Below are 21,455 nucleotides of genomic sequence, written 5' to 3'. Positions count from 1 at the left end.
AGGGTGATGGTGCTAAGCCACTGTATTCTACTGGTAGATTAACATTCTCCTCCAACTTATTTTATGAGAAATTCCAGATGTTCAGGAGAGTTGAAAGAATACCATGAACCGTCCCCAAGACTTACCTGTTGCGATCACACTGGCACACTGCCAATCCTCTGTTCAGAAATGTACAGTGACTCCTTAATGGCCGTGAGGATGGACATAAGCTATGTCATTCGTTCTCCTTAAATGGCCAACTTCCATCAAGTAGCCCCTCTGCTCTGGTCAGGCCAGTCTTAGGGTTCTTGCCCTACGCCGTCTTTTTTCTTGCTTCTTTAATTTTATACATGTTGTTCTGCTGTGTGGAATATGCGTCTCCCTTTGCCTCATCCCAAACTCTTCTACATTAAGGGTTTTGAGTTCCCAAAGAGCTAATTGCTCTCTGTTATCCTTCTTTCATTCTGTATACTTCCTGACCACATTGATAGCTATTCGAAGGTGAGTTCTAGGTTCTGTCTTGATCTTGTTTCTTTGTAGAGCCCAATGTGGTGCCTATTGATTTGGCCAGTGTTGTTTAGATAGCATTCCTGATGTGTCTGTAGTATAATTTGCATCCAACATTGACTTATTTTTTTTTTTTAAGATTTATTTATTTTATTTCTTTCTCTCCGCTTTCCCCCCACCCCCCCACCCCCGCCCCAGTTGTCTGTTCTCTGTGTCTATTTGCTGCGTCTTCTTTGTCCGCTTCTGTTGTTGTCAGCGGCACAGAAATCTGTGTTTCTTTTTGTTGCGTCATCTTGTTGTGTCAGCTCTCCGTGTATGCGGTTCCATTCCTGGGCAGGCTGCACTTTCTTTCACACTGGGTGACCCTCCTTATGGGGCGCACTCCTTATGCATGGGGCTCCCCTATGCAGGGGACACCCCTGTGTGGCACGGCACTCCTTGCGCGCATCAGCACTGTGCATGGGCCAGCTCCACACGGGTCAAGGAGGCCTGGGATTTGAACCGCAGATCTCCCATGTGGTAGACGGATGTCCTAACCACTGGGCCAAGTCCACTTCCCAACATTGACTTATAATACCTGTATTGCCCCAAACAAAACATGTATTCTGTTAGAGAAAAAAAGTGCACAGGGAGGTGAAGAAGGTCAACCACCACACCAGGGAGCCAAGAGTGCCTACAACTGCAAGCAGAGGAATTGCATCCACCATCTGTGTGGGATCTAAGGCCCCTCTTGATCTAGAGGTGGAGTGGACATCACCATCCCAGGGTCCACAGGATGGAGGAATAGAATATGGACTAGAGTGTACTTACTGGTATTCTACTATAGAACTATTGTGACAAGTAATAGAAGAAATTGTAGCATTGAGGTGGAGAAAGAGGCCACAGTAGTTGCTGAGGGCAGGGAGAGGGAAGAAGATGTAACGTGGGGGCGTTTTTGGGACTCTGAGTTGTCCTAAATGATATTGCAGGGTCAGATGCAGGACATTATATATCCTGCCATAACCCACTGAATGTACTGGGGGAGAGTGTGAACTACAGGGTAAACTTTGATCTATGTGTGCAATAGTGCCCCAAAATGTGTTCACTGAGTGCAATGAATGTGCCACAATGATGGAGGAGGTTGTTGGTGTGGGAGGGGTGGGGTGGGGGGTATATGGGAACCTCATATATTTTTAATGTAACTTTTTTTTGTGATGTGTATATCTTCAAAAAAATAAAGTTTACAAAAATGATGGGGTGGCGGGGGTGGGGAATAGGATATATGGGAACATCTTCTGTTTTTTATGTTTTTTAATGTAACGTTCTTTGTGATCTATTAACTTTAATTTAAAAAGTGTGAAAAAAAAATGCTGTTCAGTTCACCAAGACACTTGGATCTGTTGAATCAGATTGCTGAAGACTGTGATTTCCCCTGAAGAAAGGAGCGATGTTACTCAGTGTTGGTTTCTTCCTTTGTGTTTGTTCCTGTGAATAGATTTAGCGCTTGTTCTTTAGACTTATTTGTGTAAGTTCTTATAACTCCAAAGTTTGACAGTTGGCCCTGGTTAGAATCACTGGGTTAGGAGTTCCCATGAGAAGCATTTTGGTGGAGGCCATCCAGCCTGAGCAGCTGACTCAATTTGTTAGTCCCTAAGTTGACGCCAATATTTTTCAAATTTGGTAACAGATAAAGACAGTATCAGGTAACAGATAAAGACAAATTTGGTAACAGATAAAGACAGTGAGACAGGTCAGGGAGCTGGGAAGGGAAACTGATGCTGGAGATGAGTCGGTGTGTTTAGTTTTAGTTACAATGAGGCTGAAGTTGTAGTGAGGCTTCTGGCACTGTCGAGACTCTTGACGGCTGGGATACAGGTTGCACAGGCATCAGCGCAGGGTTAGAATGTGAGGTCGAGAAAGGAAGAGGTGCCGGCTGTGGGCATGAGAGAGAACGAAGGCAGGCGTCTAGGGACTGTGTCTCGGACAGCCTTCGCAGGTAATGTTGGGAGGAGCCAGAAACTGGGAAAGAAGTTCACAGGGATGGGGAGAGAATCAAGATAACAGAGCTCCCGGGGGACCAAGAGAACAGTTCAAGATGGCTTTGATCTTAAGTCAGTGAAGTGGTTTGCTTCCTGTAGTTCTAAAAGTATATTAATGTTTTTTAACAGCAAATAAGGGCTGTTTCAACAGCAGCATCTCTACATACATTACGGATCAGTACAGACTCCCTCTTTCCCACGGCTTCTTATTTTGCCGTCACCCTTTTCACACACTTGTTCTTGTTAACCAGAGCTGGAACCTTGATCAGAGTTGATCAGTTTTTCTCTGCAGAGTTTTAGTATATGTGCTGCCAAAGCGAGCATGTCTGGAGAGTTTTAATACTCTGCTTATAATGTTTATAGTAGTAGCCAATAATAAAAATGTTGATATGTGTTAGATAACTACTATGTGGCAAGCACTGTGCTCTATGTGTGTTATCTCATTTCTTCTCACACTAACCCAGTGTGGTATGTGCTTTGATTATTCCTGCTTTATAGAAGAGGGTAATGTGTTGCCTGGGGTCACACAGCTAAGATGTTGAGAGATGAGTTTCAAGCTTTTTAACCATCACATTGTAATAGGATTTCAGGTAGCTTGTAATAAAAGGCATAATTATATAAAAGTTCAAACAAGACAAAGGGATTATATTAGAGTAATCTAAACTTCTGTATTACATAGATCCCTACATATAATAGGCTTAAATGTAATAGATTATTTCCCCCTCAATTAAGAGTTCAAGGCAGGTGTTCCTGATTGGTTGGCAGTTCAGTTCCTCTCTATGTCTTGTGTTTCCACCATCCCAGAAGCCAGTGGAAGGTGAGAGCAAACCTGGAGGAGGCATAACCACTGTCTGAAAAGCTTTGGCTCATCTGTCATTGGGTAGAATTTAGTTACATGCTCACAGCTCAACAGGCTGCAAAATATAGTCTAACCTGTGCCCAGGCAAAGAAGGGTAGAATGAATTTTAACACACTGCTAGAATCTCTGCCCCAGGAACTAGTGGAAAAGGATTGGAAAGAACATGAGAAGTGGAAGCTCTAGACAAGGCCTTGAAGATTCTCTGATATTCTAAGAAGGGATCCTAAAATGCATGCCCTTTCTGAATTCATTAGAGCAAATAGGACACAATTTCATAGACTTTCATTTTTATGGATTGGTAAAGATTATGTATTAATAACCCATTAGGTGAATTCTTAAGGATTACTAATATTTAGTATTCATAAAATAGAATTGGCATACTTCTAGTGTTTATTGAAGCCTCTTAATTCAGTGATTTACTGAGATGTCTGGCTGCTATTCGGTACCTGACAATATTGTGAAGATTCATCTGCAGACAGGTGTATTTAGATGGTTAGGATTCTCTGAATTTTCAGGAGGGATTCTTTGTTACCGGTTCATCAGTGTCGTCTTCAGTTGGTCATGACTTTCAGTAATTACTATTAATTAAAATATTAGTAGATGTCTTTAGATTTTTATCTTTGATAATTTTCAAGTATAAATTTATAATTTCTAAATGTTATTTTTTTCTTTTGAGTTCTTTTTACATTGGAAAATGGAAATAGAGGGGACAGGTGAACTATTGTTAAAAAATCAATAGCATCAGCAATACTCACCACAGATTAAGAACCAGTGCCCTAGATTAAGGGCACAAAACTATTGCATTAGCATGAAACTTACTTCTAAGAATCCTCTTAGTCAAGGGTAAAAGAAAAATTCCATGTACTAAATGTTTATCATTGTTTAATAATAGAAAACATGTTACTTTCTAGAAAGAAGCAAATTTTCTTCCCACTCTCACCTTTAAAAAGAATATTTTGGTTGGGTGCTTTGCCACTTAATTTGAGAGTCTATTTTAATAAATGGGCTTACTCCATTTACATTTATTGTTATAGCAGATGTGGTTGATCTTAATTCTGCTCTTTTATTTTTCTATTTCAAATACTTTCTTTATTTTCTGTCTTTGTATGTCACCTGCCTTACTTTGTATTATTTTGAATGTGTGTATGTTTTCCTTCTGGAAATTTGGAAAGCCTATTTCACTTTCTGGTTCTTCTAGTGACTGTATTTATAATTCTCTCCAGTATCCTTAATCTTGTATTTCTTAAGTTACAATTTTAAAGTATTAATAACTGCTGTGAAAGAAATTACACTTACACGTGTGGCATTCTCTGTTCATCTCTTCCACCTGTGTTTGAATGTAATTTGGCTGTGAATAAGAGTCTTTGGTCATGTTTTCTTTCTCTCAGGACTTTGTAGGCATTGCTTCTGCACCGCTTATTTCTGTGGAGTACCCTGAGGCCAGCTTGATTTACACCCCCTTTTTGGTAAATGACTTACTTTTTCAGCCCGACTCTGTGGCCAGGAGGTGAGCAAGCTTTGTGGTACAGACTCTGGGACATTTCTCTCTTTTCTTTGTGCTTTGAGGTTTTCTTTTTGACTGCTGAGTATTTTTTCTTTGTTTTTGTTATTAATATTTGTTTGGTAAGTTTGGTTTCAGCCAGAAGATTCTGTAATGTGGTTTTACTTTATCATTTTACCTTGAACTTTGTCCTAGCTCCTCTTTGAAAAGACTTGTATGATAGCTGAATTAAGATTTCATTTTGTAGGAAAAAACATGTAGAAATGAGAGCATCTCTGATGACCTTTTGTTTTCTTTAGTTTTAAGCTTCTCATTATAGACAGTTACAGGAGGACCTGGCTGCACGTGTGCTTGGAACCCGCCTTGACCTCTCTACGGTCGTACTGCCCGTCTGGATCAGGAGACACTTTCTTTATCTTGGAAGCCAGATTTAGGTGCGATTAGGAGACAGTGTAAACACAGGCTAGAGGGTATTTCTCTTTTCCATAGTAACCCATTTTGCTTTTTACTTTACTGTTCAGCAACTTTGGCAAAGATGAAAGTGACCGTGTCAGCTCCGGATACTCAGGAGACTCCTTTCACGCCTTTGGTAGTCATAGAGCTTGCGCAGGATGTCAAAGAAGAAACCAAAGAATGGCTGAAAAACAGAATTATTGCAGAAAAGAAAGATGGAGGTGAGTAAAATAAATGCTACTCAGACTTGGTCATGCTTAGTGACTACAAAGTGTCACTGGGGACATATGGTTTACTTTTTTTTTCATTGATATATTTTGCTTATTAACATCCTCTTCTTTGCTCTTTATTACTTATCTAGGACTTGAAAAGAGGTCTTAAGTCATCATTGGAGTGTAAGTCCCTTTAAGACTGTAAGCAGCGTGAGTGACTTTGTTCACAGCTCTAAACTCTGTGCCAAGCACATTGCTTGGTGTAAAGTAGTTATTAGTGTGGAGCTCAATAAATATTTGTCAGGTGAATGAACAAGTATCTATTTTGCATGTGTGCTTTGTGTCTTTTTTGGTGCTAAGAGAAGGATAAATACAGCCTCTGCCTGCAAGGATGTTACTGTCAGGGTCGGGAGGCTGGAAATTTAAATAATGGAAAAAAGTTAATAGAAGAGCTTTCACAAAGCAGTGTATGATTCTTACACATGGATTGTGAGTTGAAGTGTAGCAGTGAAGGGAAGAGTGAGATGACACTTTGGTGAAGCTTTTGGGGCACTGAGGGCTGACCCGTGTAAGTCAAGTTTAGCTCTCTGGAGGGGCTGCAGGGGTCCTGAGCTGGGTGGGAAGGTGGAGGGCATATTGCACGAACAAGCGCTTGAGAAACTACACCTTAGCCTGCACTAAGCCGCTAAACGTTGGATCAAACTTAAATCAACGCTATTTAAAACAGTTTTGACTGAAACCTGAAGTTGTTTCTTAGAAATAAAACTTTGAGTCAAATGGAATCTTCAACTTATTTCAAACCATTGATCCAGAGGAAACTTAAAACCAAGACTCTCTGTAACTGAAATCCAAGCTAGTTGTTTCGATGGTGTGAGCCCCTTCTCGAGAACGCTGCGATGTGTGAACATCGGCAGTGCCTTCGAGTGAGAGCAGGGTTTTCCCAGCCTTCATTTCTGCTGATTATGTGGCTTCAGAAGGGACCCACAAGGATGGGAGTCTTCCTACACTGCATGGAAGCTCATCAGAGAACTTTCCCACACGTTCTGAATCTTCCTGGTAAAGGAAGTAAATTTAGCACTCATGTCAGTTTGACTTTCCTCCAAATCCCTATTAAGATGACAATAAAAGGGCTTAAAAAAAAAAGGCATAAGCCCACATTGACAAATAAGAAAAGAGAAGATATAACAGCAACAAAAGTTTGGACGTTAAAATACAGATGGAGGGAGGCGGCTGTGGCTCAAGCGATTGGGCTCCCGTCTACCGTATGGGAGGTCCAGGGTTCGGTGCCCAGGGCCTCCTAGTGAAGGCAAGCTGGCCCATGCTGTGGAGAGCTGAGAGCAGACAGCCAGTGCAAACAACAAAGGGGTGGGGGGGATAAATAAATAAAGTGAAAAAAATATATATGTAAAAAAAATACAGATGGATAAATAGTAATTGACTTCTCAGACTGGAGAAAGCCAAATCTTAATCTGGCAGAGGAGGAAGCTTGGATGAAATATGGTTTACACTGCAGAATGTCCCTAAACACCCAGGAATTAGAGACACTGGGCACGTTTGGAGGTGGCAAAAAGTGGCACCAAGAAAAAGCAAAGGTTTAGCTGAGATCTATTTAAGAAATCATGAGGTCCCTGAATCCCTTCCATAGTCCACCACCCCAGCAGACGCCTTCTCTGCAAAAAATCAGGTGCATGCTTTAGGCCTTGGGGCTCTCTGACAGGGAAGGTGTCTGTACCCTGCTGTTCTGAGAATAGGGTAATAACTGAGGCCCACCCCCATCCACCCCCAATCTTATCCCTAGTTCAGCATCCCAGTGCTAGCAACCAGACTCAAACCGTCCAGGAAGGAAACTGAGCAACTTTTCTCTGGGAAATCAAGACAAAATAACTAAAGGTTCAGAAATCAGGGGCTGCTCAAGGAAATGACCTGGCATTAAAGACCATCTTTGATGAGCAACATCTACGTGCTCAGTGCTTCTGTTTAGCCTTTTAGAGCCTTTTTCTTGAACATGAGCATCCGATGAAAGATCAGCAAACAGCAGTGGGAAATCTTTAACATGAATGAGAAAGCTAAAACTAAACGATCAAACAGCTAGAGTGACAAATTATGCAGCAGAAGAAATCCAGAAGAGAAAAAGTCCCAATCCTCAGAGTTAAGATTTAACATCTATGCATCAATAATTCAATGTTATAAAAGTAATTCTTTTATAGCAGCTCTTAAACAGTGAAAAAAGCAGCTCTTAAACAGTGAAAACATGAAAGCAAATTTGATAAACTCAATAAAAGGGCTAGAAGATAATGTTGATGAAAACTCCCAGAAAGCAGAGCAAAAAGTTAAAGAACCAGAACATAAGAAGGAAAAAAACAAGGAAATTAGAGGACTAGTCCAGGAGGTATTTGTCTGTATACAAGGAGCCTAGAAAGGGAGCAGAGAAAAAGGAGAGGAAGAAATCCTTGAAGAACTCCAGACTGATGCCATGCTTCTCCGGAGTGGAAGGAGCCAGCCGGCACCCAGCGCTGGGGAGCATCCTGCAGCTCTGGATCGTTGGAGAACCCCATACTGCGTACTTCAGAGAAAAGAAAACAGGTCACATAAAGGATTAGGCTTCTTAACAGAAACATTAGAAACTGGAAGGCGATTGTGCAGTCTCTTCAAGATTCTGAAGGCAAATGGTTTCAATCTAGAATCCTGTACCCAGAAATCCTGCCAACAGGTGTGAGGGTCGAGTGAGGAGAGGAGTTTCTCTGAGGCGGGCTGGCGGGCTCCCTCCCGGTCAGTGTGTGGGTGGGGGTGGAGAACGTTGGCAGAGAACTGGGTGGGGGGAGGGAGTTGAGTTATCCCTAAGTACATAGAAAACGTGCAAATGGTAAAGCAGGACAGTTATCACCTTTTGGAAAAGGGAGTGCAGGGAAGGCGGCCGTGGCCTGGCGAGGCTCGGCTGTAGACAGCACAGGTCAGTGTGAGCCCCGGGCTAGTGAGGAGACCCGAGGGGCGATATAATCCTATTGGGCCACTCTGGTGGCGCGACTGGTGGACACTGGTGGATGGAAACGGCGACGGAGGGTTGAAAAGAGCTACATCCTCATCTTCCAAGGCCTGAAAACGAAAAAATCAAGAAATTGCTCTCTAAGCATTTTATTTGACGACATGAGTGCAGATAGCAAAGGAATTCCTGGGGCAGTTTGAAAGGCTTTGCCTCTGGAAGGTGAGTGGGGGAGGGAGGCGGAAGGGCTTTTTTTTTCAGAGCAAAGGTACTGACAGATGCCTCTTCACAAAGGCCGTGTCAGTCCTTCCCCACGTCCTCCGTCCTCCGAGAGGGCTTCTCCTCACGTTCTCACTTGCCAGTTGGGGTCTTCTAAGCAAGAGGCGCCAAGATGGAGGTCTCCTGAGGGAGTCTGTGGGGAGAGCGGGGGAGCAGGAGGGGCAGGGAGGCCGCAGGCCTGGCAGCCCCACACCACGAGGGCGCCTCAGCTCCAGGAACCCGGTCCCTCCATCCGCCCTGCTCCGCCAGTGCCTGGGGCAGCGGGGGCAGCCCAGGGGCCGGTCGCCTGTCCGCAGACTCTGGGAAGGGCCCCCGAGCCGAGCGCTCGGCCTCCGAGCAGTGAAGGAGCGTAACGTGCCGATCTGCTTGGCGTTGTCTCAGTACGAGTCCATGTAGAAGAGCCTCTTGTGTTTTCTTTTCTGTGAACTGAAGGTATCTTCTATTTTTATTAAAACCTTTTATACCTATATGGTAAATTACCAAAATCTTAGTGTCATAATATTTCATTTTAAAATACTAGTCCATTTGGTAAGTGAAATATAAACTCTGCTCATTATCCTGTTGCCATCTGATTAAAATTTTCATAATTCCTTTTAACTCTCCCTAGATGGTCAATTGTAAAGAAATAAATGTACCTTTAAAAGCTCACTAGAGGCAGAAATAAAAAATTACAAAAAAATTGTTTTTCTCCATAATCTTTAAAAAATAATTATATATACAGTATCGAACATAACAACTACTTAACCTTTTGGGAACCTATTTAAGAAAAATATCATACCTAATTGTAGATATTTGTGGGAAAAAGCATTTAAAAATTACACTGCTTTTTATTATTTAGTATTTAATGTTCACAGAATTTGTTATAGTCTAATGTAATCATAGTACATTTGTCTCTTTTCCCTGACTGGAATATTTTACTTCAGATTAATTTCTAAAATTTTGGTTTACTACTTTTATCTTAAGAAACTGGATCTTTTTGCTCTGTACTTTTACTCAGTGCTCTTTTATACATAGAGCTAATAAGTTTTGGTTTCTTAAGTCACATCTACTTCTGATTTGAAAACTGGCAAGCCATTTATTACTGCATTTTCCAGTTTTTGCATGTAATTAATAAGGCTATTAACATAAAGAACTGCTATCCCCAGTTTACTAAACTGTTTTATTTGGGAGATAGATTTAAATTTAATATAATTTCTTTTCCTTCCAACATAGGAATGTAATATTTAGTCAGAAAGTTCTCATTTTTGAAGTTATTACATATGCCTCTCTCTAAAATGGTGCTTATTCATTTTTTGAAGGTGCCCAGCTCTTGTTTCGACCCTTGTTAAATAAATATGCCAAAGAAACATTAGAAAACCAGAACTTATATCTCGTCGGCGCCTCCCAGATAAACTTGCTGCTGGGGGCGGAAGCAGTGGGCTTGGTCAAGGAGTGCAGCGACAGCAGCATGAGGGCCTTCACCTACCAGACGCGGCGCAGCTTCAGGGGCTTCAGCGGTAGGTCCCCGCCTGTGCTTCCTGGGATCCCCCTTCCCTGAGTTTTCTGGAGCCTGTGCGTGTGGTGTTAACTGGTTCTGTTCTGGCCCCTGGAACGGGGGTTCCAGAAGAGGAGTTCCTTGAAGGAACTACAAGGAAAGCCGGAGTGGTTGTGATATCAAGATAGGAGTTTGGCTTCAGAATCGACTTGATTCTGCTCCCTTGATTGGAATGACAGGATATGATTGCACTCTGGATTTTATACCTTCGGGAATAAATGATCAAGGTGAAATTCACCTCATTTAAAATTCACCTGTTAAAAAGCTACAGTGTTTTCTTATCAGACATTCTCCTCCTTTGTTTGTGGAAAGGATGTTTGACTCTAGAAGGAATGGCCTGGGTTTCATAATTGGGGGGGTGGCTAACTTCTTGAATTCCATCCTTGTTAACAATTAGAATTAAGGAATATATTGCCTTCTGCTTATTGGTACTAAATGAGATCAAGCAACACTGCTTTTTGGATGTTTGTATCACTTCAGGAAATAACGATTACAATGATGAATGTATTATATGAATGCACACTGAATTTTTTTATTCCCATAAAATAAGGAACTCTATGTTGTATTTACCAATTTTATACTTTGATTACTACTTATATTAATTGTTTATTCTATAGCATGATTTCCATAATCCCATGTAATTTAAGTTTTATTACCTAATTTTCCCCCCACCTTATTACTGAGAAAATAACTGAATTTCTTTTTTTTTTTTTTGCTTTATTTTAGATAACAGTGATGATTTCCTTACAATGGCTGAATGTCAATTCATTATCAAGCATGAACTTGAAAATCTTAGAGCTAGAGATGAAAAAATGATTCCTGGTTACCCGCAGGCAAAGTTGTATCCAGGAAAATCGTTACGTAAGTGATCATGGCAGCCAGTTTCATGAGGACACATTCCAGTTGGATTCTTTCCTCCTAGTAGACACAAGTCAATTGAGGAGGTTTTATTTATTCTCTGACTGAAAACCTTCCATAACTTTGCAATAACTTATTTTTTCATGAATGTATCCTTGCCTTTTGAGCTTCATTGCATTGTACCTTTAAATGAATGTGTTTTCTATGGTTTACTATTAATACTTATTTATCAAGGTCTCATAGCATACAGTCAGCTTAAAATTCAGCATGAACGTATACATATAAAACTTTACTTTATGCCTGCACAATGTACTATAATGAAATTCTGTGGAGGGAATAGAAAAGGGGAGACGTGGGCTTTTCTTGGAGCCAAACATGCCAGCAGAAGAGCTGAAGAAGACTCATCAAGTGGCATGATACCTGAGTGCAGCTTAGCAGGCTGCAGCTTTTGTTTTATCTGTTTACTACAACTTGTAATTCCAAATTTGTCTCAAACCTAGTGTAGCAGTTCGATATGGTTCATGAATTCAAAAAATAGATACTGGATTATGTTTGTAAACTGGTCTGTACCTGGGTGTGATTAAATTATGATCAGGGCTTTGAATTGGCCACATCAGTAGGGTGTTGAGTCCCCGCCCCTTGGTGGGTGGGTACTCACAGATAAAAGACATGGCAAAGGACAGAGTTGGAGTTTTTTGATGCTGTCTTGAGCTGGAGCCCCGGGAAGGAAGCACACAGGAGTTTGGTCATGAGGAAAGAGAGAAGAAACAAGCTGTTCTGGTAGTCTACAGCTGGCCTTGAGAGAGGCAAAGCCTAGAGAGCCTCATAGTCTACAGCCAACCTTGTGGGGAGAGGTAAAACCTAGAGCCTCAAACTACAGCTGACCCTGTGTAGAAAACAGAGGAGTTGAGCAGAAATGAAGCCTGGGAAGAGAGGACCCCAGGAAGCCTGAACCCTAGCAGACATGGCAGCCATATTGCTGCAATGAGTGGCAACAGACTTTGGTGAGGGAAGTAACTTATGCTTTATGGCCTTGTGACTATAAGCTTCTACCCCAAATAATTACTTTTTATAAAGCAAACCGATTTCTGGTATTTTGCCTTAGCGCCCTGTGGCTGACTAATACACTGAGGTAGTGGCAACAGTCTTCAAGGCCTCAGAGCATTTTTGCTGGATGATAAACCTCTCGACACAAGGTGTCTGTGTGCCCTAGTCTGGTTTCCTGTTAATAGTCTGACCATTGCAGCACTTCCTTCCAGTCTTTTGCCCAATATCAGTCTATATTCAGAGTTCCCCAGTTGTCACCACATATATTTTAGGGCTGGATTGTTCAATCTGGGCTCCAGTCCAGGATAACATATTTTGTTTGCTTTGTCTCTTAAGTTTCTCAATACAGAGCAGTTTCTTGTTCACATGTTTTTTCCCTCATGACATTGACTTGTAGAGAGTAGGCCTTTGTCTTATTTTTCTGCATTCTGATTTTCTGCGATTGTTTCCTCGTTGTTCCTCTATAAAATGTTTATTGTCACTTTTTTATATAAAAATCTTTTTTTTTTAGTGACATGTAGCATTTATTCTAGTCGATTCTTAAATGCATTTAGGATGCTGAGAACAGGGCCTGTAGTATTTGCCATTTAAATTACTCTTTTCAAGTTACGTAACAGATGGCAGAAAAATACTTCCTCCAAGCATTTTGCAGTTTTCACATATATTTTCTATTAGTTTTTGCAAATTGAAAAAATAATGCATGCGTACGGTAAAAATTCAAACAGTACAAAAATTTAGATGGTGAAAAGTTGCCTTTTTCTTAGCCCAAGTTCCCCTTCCCTCTCTTTATTATATAACCTTTGTGATATCTTTAACACATAAATAAATGTGGAGTATATTGTACATACCATTTTGGACCTTGATTTTTTAACAATGTATTTTTGATCATCATTCCAGGTTAGCCCATTAGGTCTAACCCATTGCCTTTCTGTGCTATATAGTATATTCCATTATTTCTTTTCTCCTTTTTTTTTTCGTTATAAACAGTGCTGCAGTGGGAAATTCATGTGCATTTGTATCCATCAGTAAATCCCCATGAGTGAAATTGACAGATCAAAGTTAGATGCTTTGTGTGTGTGTGTAGATATTTCCAAATCACCTTCTACAGGGATGGCTTTAGTTTATAAAGGGAATGCTCTAGTGTTCGAGTATTCAATATGATGCTGGCTGTTGACTTAATTTTCATCATGTTTAGAAAAAAATCTATTTCTCATACCTTATGAAGAATTTTTTTGTGACCATAAATTTTGTCAAATGCTTTTTCAGTATCTGTGAAGACTATCTATCATATTTTTTTTTTACCTCTGACCTTATTAATATAATAAGCTATGGCAATAGTTTTATTTTTTATTTTTTAAAAAGATATTATTTATTTGTTTATTTCTCTCCCCTTCCCCCCCGCCCCTGTTGTTGTTCTCTGTGTCCATTCGCTGTGTGTTCTTCTGTGTCCGCTTGCATTCTTGTCAGCGGCACCAGGAATCTGTGTCTCTTTTTGTTCCATCATCTTGCTGCGTCAGCTCTCCGTGTGTGCAGTGCCACTCCCGGGCAGGCTGCACTCTTTTCGTGCAGGGTGGTTCCCCTTGTGGGGTGCACTCCCTTTGTGTGGGGCTCCCTTACGCCAGGGACATCCCTGCGTGGCACAGCACTCCTAGCGCATGTTAGCACTGCGCGTGAGCCAGCTCACCACACAGGTCAGGAGGCCCTGGGTTTGAACCCTGGACCTCCCATGTGGTAGGCGGATGCTCTGTCAGTTGAGCACCATGTGGTAGTCTGTTTCCCTGTACTTTTTTTTTTTAAACTCATTCCTGCTTACATCTTTATTATTCTGCTTTTTTCCGATATGCTTTGCCCTCATTTCGTAAGTTTATATGTTGGGTTATTCAGTTCACTTAGGAGCATTCTTTTGTTTTTATTGTTAAACAGAGTTAGGACACTTTATTTTCTTTGACCATTGGTTTAGGTGTCCCTGAAATATCTGATCTGTAGAAAACCCACACTTTCATTTTGGTTTTACCCTTCAATTTAAGAGTTACTTAATACTAAGTTTTATAATTTCTTGGCTAATGGGCCTTGTCTTATGATTTTGGTATTCTAGTTTTCTTTTACATTGTTTCATAGAAAATGTGTGTATTGCTCTTTTATGGAATGTATTGAAATTTTATTTGTGGCCTAAGAGATAGCCATTTTTCATGAATGTTCTGTAAGTGTTTAAAAAGACGTGTATTTTGGAGAGACACAGATCAAGGTGGCAGAGTGAGGTGCTGCAGGGCTCCATCCCCCACAGAATCTGGGAACAATCAGCAAGACTGACAGAAACAGCTTTCTCCAGAAAACAGTTAAAGGAATACAGTGTTAGGGTGAATGCTGAGTCAAGAAAAAGGCTACTTAGTGGTGGTCGGACCTGGTGTCGCCCTGGTTGGCCCCTCCCCCACCTTGCACCTGCACGGCAGGGAGCTGGCGCCTGGTCCTGATGCAAATCCCTGGTCCTAGTTCCAGAGGGAACAGAGTAACTCTCATGCATATCCTTGGAGCATGTATGTCACCCAGTTGTCTTGTGGTGGCTGCACAGACGTGCCATCCCAGAGCTTGCCTGGCATTAGAAGGCAGCCCCTAGTGCTCCCCTACAGAATGCTGTGATTGAGCAGTGAATGCATGCTGCTTGAGGCAAGGGATTCCTGGCTGTCGGACATGCAGTGTAAGGCCTCGGACCATGAGGAAACTGTTTCCTAGAGAAAGGGGACTTCTGTATCAGTATAAACAGGAATTCCCTGGGCCACAAGTGTATGTCCAAGACTAGATGCATGTGCAAGGAGAACCGGGAGGCCCCTAAGATTTGGCTTAGAGCTATTCTCTAAACTCATTGTATGGATAAACTGTGGAGGAGTGCACTCATCGGTCAACCTGCAAGGACTGGGAAAGGTATTTTCTTTTTTTTAAATTTTATTTTATTTTTATTTTTTGGTTAGTTTCTGGTATTCAGTGAAAGTCCTGTCATAACACTACCTGGATACAATCTTATGAAATAGATGACTCATAGTCTAAAAAATGTCCAGGTTTCTACAAACTTACAAAACATACAAAGAGATAGGAAATGATGACACAGGCAAAGGAGAAAATTAAAGCATTAGAATCCGTCAGTAAGGAGGAACAGACCTGGGATATTACCCAAAAAATGAAAGGTCCTAAATATACTCAAAGATCTAAAGGAAAACATGGACAGAGATATAAAGGAAGTCAGGAAAACAACAGATGAATAGTACGAGCATAACAACAGAGAGGAGGAAATCATGAAAAGGAACCAAACAGAGCTGAGGTCCACAGTAACAGAAATTAAAAATTCCCTTGAGGGAGTCAGTAGCGGATTGGAGCTGACAGAAGAAAGAATCAGTGAACTTGAAGATAAGACAATTGCAGTCATTCACTCTAAGGAACAAAAGGAAGAAAGAATGCAGAAAAGTGAACAGAGCCTGGGGAACCTGTGGCACACCATCAAATGTACCAACATCTGCACTGTGAGAGTCCCAGAAGGGGAACAAAGAGAACAGGACAGAGAGAGTATTCAAAGAAGTAATGACTGAAAATTCCCAAATTTAATGAAAAGACATAAATATATACATCTAAGACACTCAATGAACTCCAAACAGGATAAACCCAAATAGTCCCATGCTGCGACATATTATAAGCAAACAGTTGAATGACAGCGATAGAAGAAATTCTGCAAGTCACAAGAGAGAAGCAACATGTCACATGCAAGGGAGCCCCCATAAGATCAAGTGGTGGTTTCTCATTGGAAATGGTAGAGGCAAGAAGGTAGTGGGATAACATTTCAAGGCCTGAAAGCATAAAACTGCCAACCAAGAATTCTGTATCTGGGAAAACTTTTTCAAAAATGAGGGAGAGATTAAAAGATTATCAGATAAACAAATGGGGAGGGAGCTCATCACCACTAACCAGCCCTATGAGAGATGCTAAAAAGTTCCTCAGGGTGAAAGGAAAGGACAGTAGGCACTAGTTCAAAGCCATATGGTGAGATCAAGATCTGGTAAAGGTTATGGCAGGGCTATATGTCAGTACTATTGTGTTTTTGATTTGTAACTCCACTCTTTACTTTGTAAAGAATCTCACAGGCAAAGGCATAAAATGTAATGATAAATGAGTGGTTTTGGACTCATAGTGTACAAACGTAATTTGTGACAAGAACTACATAAAGGTGGGGGGATGAAGGAGTGAGTAGAGGAACATAGTTTGTGTATCAAAGCAAATGAGATTATTAAAGATTTAGGATGTTAAATTTAAGCTCAATGGTAATTACAAAGAAAATATTGGAGACTATGGAAGCTCATAGAGACAGAAATTAGAGTACAAGTTGCCAGGAATGGGGGTAGGGGATTCATGCAGAATGTGTGTAGTGTTTCTCTTAGACAAGCCGGGAAGTTTTCAGTAGTAGAAGGTGGAGGGCACTGCAGTTATTGTGAATGCAATTAATACCATTGAAGGTATGTTTGGGAGTGATGGGAAAGTTATGTTGTATGCATGTTCCCACAATAAAAATGAAAAAAGAGTAGCTAAGGAGACAGTGACACTTAAAGGCAATGCATGGTCTTGGATGGGATATGTTAAATTTCTTTTTTTTTTAATTTTTATTTTTTTAAATTTATTTTTTAAAATATTACATTAAAAAATATGAGGTCCCCATGTACCCCCCACCCCCTCACCCTACTACTCCCGCCATAGAAACATTCTCCTCCATCATCATGACACATTCATTGCATTTGGTGAATACATCTCTGAGCATTGCTGCATCTCATGGTCAATGGTCCACATCATAGCCCACACTCTCCCATGTTCCATCCAGTGGGCCATGGGAGGACCTACAATGTCCGGTAATTGTCCCTGCAGCACCACCCAGGACAACTCCAGGTCCCAAAAACACCTCCACATCTCATCTCTTCCTCCCATTCCCCACACCCAGCAGCCACCATGGCCACTTTTTCCACACCAATGCCACATTTTCTGCGATTACTAACCACAATAGTTCATGAATATAATATCAGTAAGTCCACTCTAATCCATATTCTATTCCTCTGTCCTGTGGACCTTGGATTGGTTGTGTCCATTCCACATCTATGTCAAGAGGGGGCTTAGATTCTGCATGGATGCTGGATGCAGTCCTCTTGCTTTCAATTGTAGGCACTCTTGGCTCCATGGTGTGGTGGTTGACATTCTTCAACTCCTTGTTAGCTGAGTGGGGTAAGTCCAATAAACCAGAGTGTAGGAGCTGAAGTCTGTTGAGGCTCAGGGCCTGGCTATCACATGGTCAGTCCAGAGATTCAGATCCCCTGGGTATTTCTTAAACCCCAGCACTAACTACAATTCTGGTAAAGTAACAGGAAAGGCTTGTGAAAAGAGATCACACCTGAGTCCAGCTCCATCACACAGAAATACCCACTCCAAAGAAGGGCCAACTGACATGGCACTGAACTCCATCTGCCATGACATAAAACCTGTGAGTCTCTGTAGTCCTCAGAAGAACCAATACCTGGGGTTGTGTCTACTTTATCTGTCTCTGGGACTCTGCTCAGGTGTGCATAAGGGCAACCCCTCTGATAACCTCCTGGCTCTTTTTTAGAGACTCATAGCCATTTAAACTCATTTGTCCTTTCCATTTCCCCCTTAATTTAGGTCAAAAAGCATTTTTAACTGCTGTTATTATATGTAGACAGAGATATTCTGCTGGTCCAAGTTGACCCTTTTATTCAAGGTCATTTTCTAGTTACATCATCAGCTGGTATGTGGTATTGATCCCTTGGCTACGAGACTGGCCGCATTTGAGCAACACGGAGGCTCTCAGGAGATAACTCCTAGGCACAGTGCTGCTCTAGGCCTTGTTCTTATTTCAGGTGCACAGGCTCACAAGCGTAGCCATTAGTATCAGGGGCTCATTGTTGGATCTTCATTCTTTTTTGGTCTTTGCCATTGCACTTGGGGGATTGTTGCTGTTCCTTTAGGGACTGTGATAGAGCTCCCCTGGTTAGAATCTCAGCACTCCCTCAGTTGTTGTTTTTGTTTCCACTATGAAAATATCCAAACATTTTTATGTACCCTGGATATATGCCCTGTAGAACTCCCTGCCAACCATGTGACCCTGTCAATAACATCCCACACTAGTATTCCTCTGCTGCCCTTGTTGAACCTCTCTGTGATCCAAAACTTCCTGAAAAGTGAAGCCCAATATATTGCCAGGTTCCCTTAATAGTAAAATGGAATATAGCGATGAGCTTAAAGGTTACATATAGAATACATATTAATTTGGAAAAATTCTACATCCTATCTTTTTTTTTTCTTTTTTCTAATTATTAAGCTTATCTTCATAAGAGTCTTAGATCACAGTAATTCATATATACAATATACAGTACTCCCACATATCCAACATAAAACCTTTTCCCTTCCACAGCAATAATCTTTTAACATATTCATACCATATTTACTGAAACTGATATACAGATATTGAGACAATAGCTTTCAAACAAGGTAACATTTGTGTTTACATTGTGGTTTATATTTTAGACTATACAATTTTCTAAATTTTTAGTTATCTTATGTTTATGTTAAATTTCTTGAACTTGATAACTCTGTAAGATGCATACATAAGTGAATATCCTTGTTCTTAGGAAATGTGGTAATACATGGTAGTATTACATGTTCAGAGAATGAATTGGTAAGTAGATGAATGGAGGGAAGGATATACAGAATGATAGGGCAAATGGGGCAAATGGTTAAAATCGGTAGATCTGGGTTTTAGGGGGGTAAGGGTATGTATGATGAGTTGTCTTTATGAGTTAAAAAATTTTTTTTGTAACTCTTCAGTAAGTTTGAAAGTATTTCAAAATAAAAGTTTAAAATAAAAAACAAGGAGAGAGCTTCATGAAAAAAAAATGTAGTCTCCAGTTTCCCCAAACTATTGATCATGTTGTGTGAGTAGTCTGTATTCTCTTATGTTTAATCCATGTGTCTTTATCCATACTGAGAGAAAAGCCTCCTGTTGTTACTCTGTCTCTGTGTCTTCCTCTTGCGTAGTTTCTGCTTAATGAAAGTATTTGATGTGTGATTTTGTATATAGGTACTCATAATTGTTACTTTGTCCATGTGAATTATCGTCTTTGGGCATTTGAAGTTTCGTCCTTTGTCTCATGGATTGTTGTTTTGGCCTGAATTCTACCATCTCATTTCCCTTGCCTTGTTTTTGTTTGCGTGTCCCTGGTGTACTTTTACTTGTCATTATTTTTTTTACCCTTTGTAATCATAATGTTTTAGGGGTGTGGAATAAAATATGGAGTTAGGTTTCGCTTTATGACCTGTCTCAGAATATTTTATTTTAACAGTAAATTCAGCTTATTTGTATCATTCCTACAGTCAACCTAGTTGGTCTCAGTTTATTTAAAGATCTTTTTTCTGTATCTTTCTGTAAGTTTATTTCTGACTACCTTGAAGTCTTTTACTGTGTGGCCTAGGCTTTACTGTTTTGTTTTTTTTAAATTCTTGGTGTTTAGGAAGATTTGCATTTTTTTTTTTTTTTTTTAAAGATTTATTTATTTATTTAATTCCCCCCCCTCCCCTGGTTGTCTGTTCTTGGTGTCTGTTTGCTGCGTCTTGTTTCTTTGTCCGCTTCTGTTGTCGTCAGCGGCACGGGCAGTGTGGGCGGCGCCATTCCTGGGCAGGCTGCTCTTTCTTTTCACGCTGGGCGGCTCTCCTCACGGGCGCACTCCTTGCGCGTGGGGCTCCCCCACGCGGGGGACACCCTTGCGTGGCACGGCACTCCTTGCGCGCATCAGCACTGCGCATGGCCAGCTCCACACGGGTCAAGGAGGCCCGGGGTTTGAACCACGGACCTCCCATATGGTAGACGGACGCCCTAACCACTGGGCCAAAGTCCGTTTCCCAGATTTGCATTTTTATTACCCTTATCAAAATAACTTTATGTAATGACCCTTGGTCCTCTACTGTGAGCAGTAATAATTACCTCTAATCTCCTTATCCCTCCCTTTCCTTCTCCATCTAATTTTAGTCAATTGTATAACCATTCTTAATATTTGCCTTTGCATTTAAACATATTTTGTCTTCAGTGAGCTTATTTATTTATTTATTTATTTACCAAAGACAATTCTTTATTGTATTTGTCATGGGCATTTGCATGGCACATTAATTTTAGGAGGATTTGGAATTAAGAGTTTGTAGCTTAAAGAACTCCATTCCATCTCAAAATTACTTACAACTGAAACGTATCTATCTTTAAAAGTACGTTTCAGAAGCTCTTTGGCAGTTTGGCAAGAACAACGATGGAATCTAACGGTCGTAATAGGAAGCAGACCTTTCCCAGGAAAAGTTTCATACGTTTCTTGGCTTTGCTGCTAAGACCACGCAGGTACTCAGCGCAAGTGGCGCGTGTCCCAGCCAGGCTGTTATTCCAGATGGTAAAGCTGGGTGGTTCTTCCCAGGGCCCAGTTGATGACGGCCCCGACTCCGTGGGACTTCACGTGCTGCCCCTGCTGCAGGCTGAGCAGCCTGGGGTACGGCCTCTTGGGTTGAGCAGTCTGAGCTTACTGCACTTTCCCCTTCTCACGCTTGTCTCTCACAGCCCTTGGGGGTGTGCTTCCCGCTTTGTCAGGACACTTGGTGTGTGCGTCCAGCTCACCTACCCTTCTGCCCTTGTTAGATCCCTGCCTCGACTTAGGCCTGCTAGTGAATAGGTTCAGTGCTTCTCCGCAGGCATTCAGCGAGGTACTCCCGGTCTCCCTGGTTTAGATGAAGCTCACCCTTCGCTAGCTTTCTTAGAAAGGGCCCATGGTGCATAGTCCTCGACTCTTGCACGTTCAAACCAGTTTTTTCTCCTCGGTGGGTTTTTCTTTTAAGGAGGTACCAGGGACTGCATCCAGGCCCTCGTGTATGGGAAGTGGGTGCTCGACCACTGAGCTACATCCACTCCCTGTTTCACCTGTGTTTTAATACTTGAGCCCAGTGTGGCTGGGTAAAAACCTTTGGCTCACATATTCTTTCCTCCAGTTTCTTGAAGAGTTTCCTCTTTTCTTGAGTTAAGCATTGCTGTTGCAATCTGATGGGGCATGGTTTGCTTTGCTTTGGGGGGGGGGGCTTGGTCTTTTAGCCTGAGGGCCCATAAGGTTTGTATTTTTTTTTCCCCTAAATATTTAAAGTCTAATAATTTTACTAGGC

The 21,455-nt window shown here is 41.3% G+C and overlaps 1 protein-coding gene across 2 annotated transcripts in view; it reads left to right on the top strand.

Moving 5' to 3' along the window:
• The window catches only part of ANO10 (anoctamin 10), a 221,960-nt gene that overhangs the window by 14,714 nt on the left and 185,791 nt on the right, over nt 1-21,455 (top strand). The window contains exons 1-4 of one of the 2 annotated variants that reach the window (XM_071212007.1): nt 5,164-5,298; nt 5,386-5,538; nt 10,087-10,284; nt 11,049-11,183. In XM_071212007.1, coding sequence (XP_071068108.1) covers nt 5,400-5,538; nt 10,087-10,284; nt 11,049-11,183 — 472 coding nt within the window. In that variant the 5' untranslated portion in view covers nt 5,164-5,298; nt 5,386-5,399. Of the gene's footprint in view, nt 1-5,163; nt 5,299-5,385; nt 5,539-10,086; nt 10,285-11,048; nt 11,184-21,455 lie in introns of those variants that run through there. The other variant, XM_004479272.4, reaches the window with a different exon arrangement.

The sequence above is a fragment of the Dasypus novemcinctus genome, chromosome 26 (assembly GCF_030445035.2).
Source record: "Dasypus novemcinctus isolate mDasNov1 chromosome 26, mDasNov1.1.hap2, whole genome shotgun sequence".
NCBI classification, from domain to species: Eukaryota; Metazoa; Chordata; class Mammalia; order Cingulata; family Dasypodidae; genus Dasypus; species Dasypus novemcinctus.
The sequence above is the reverse complement of the archived record's forward strand: the minus strand, read 5'-3'. Positions and strand labels throughout refer to the sequence as shown.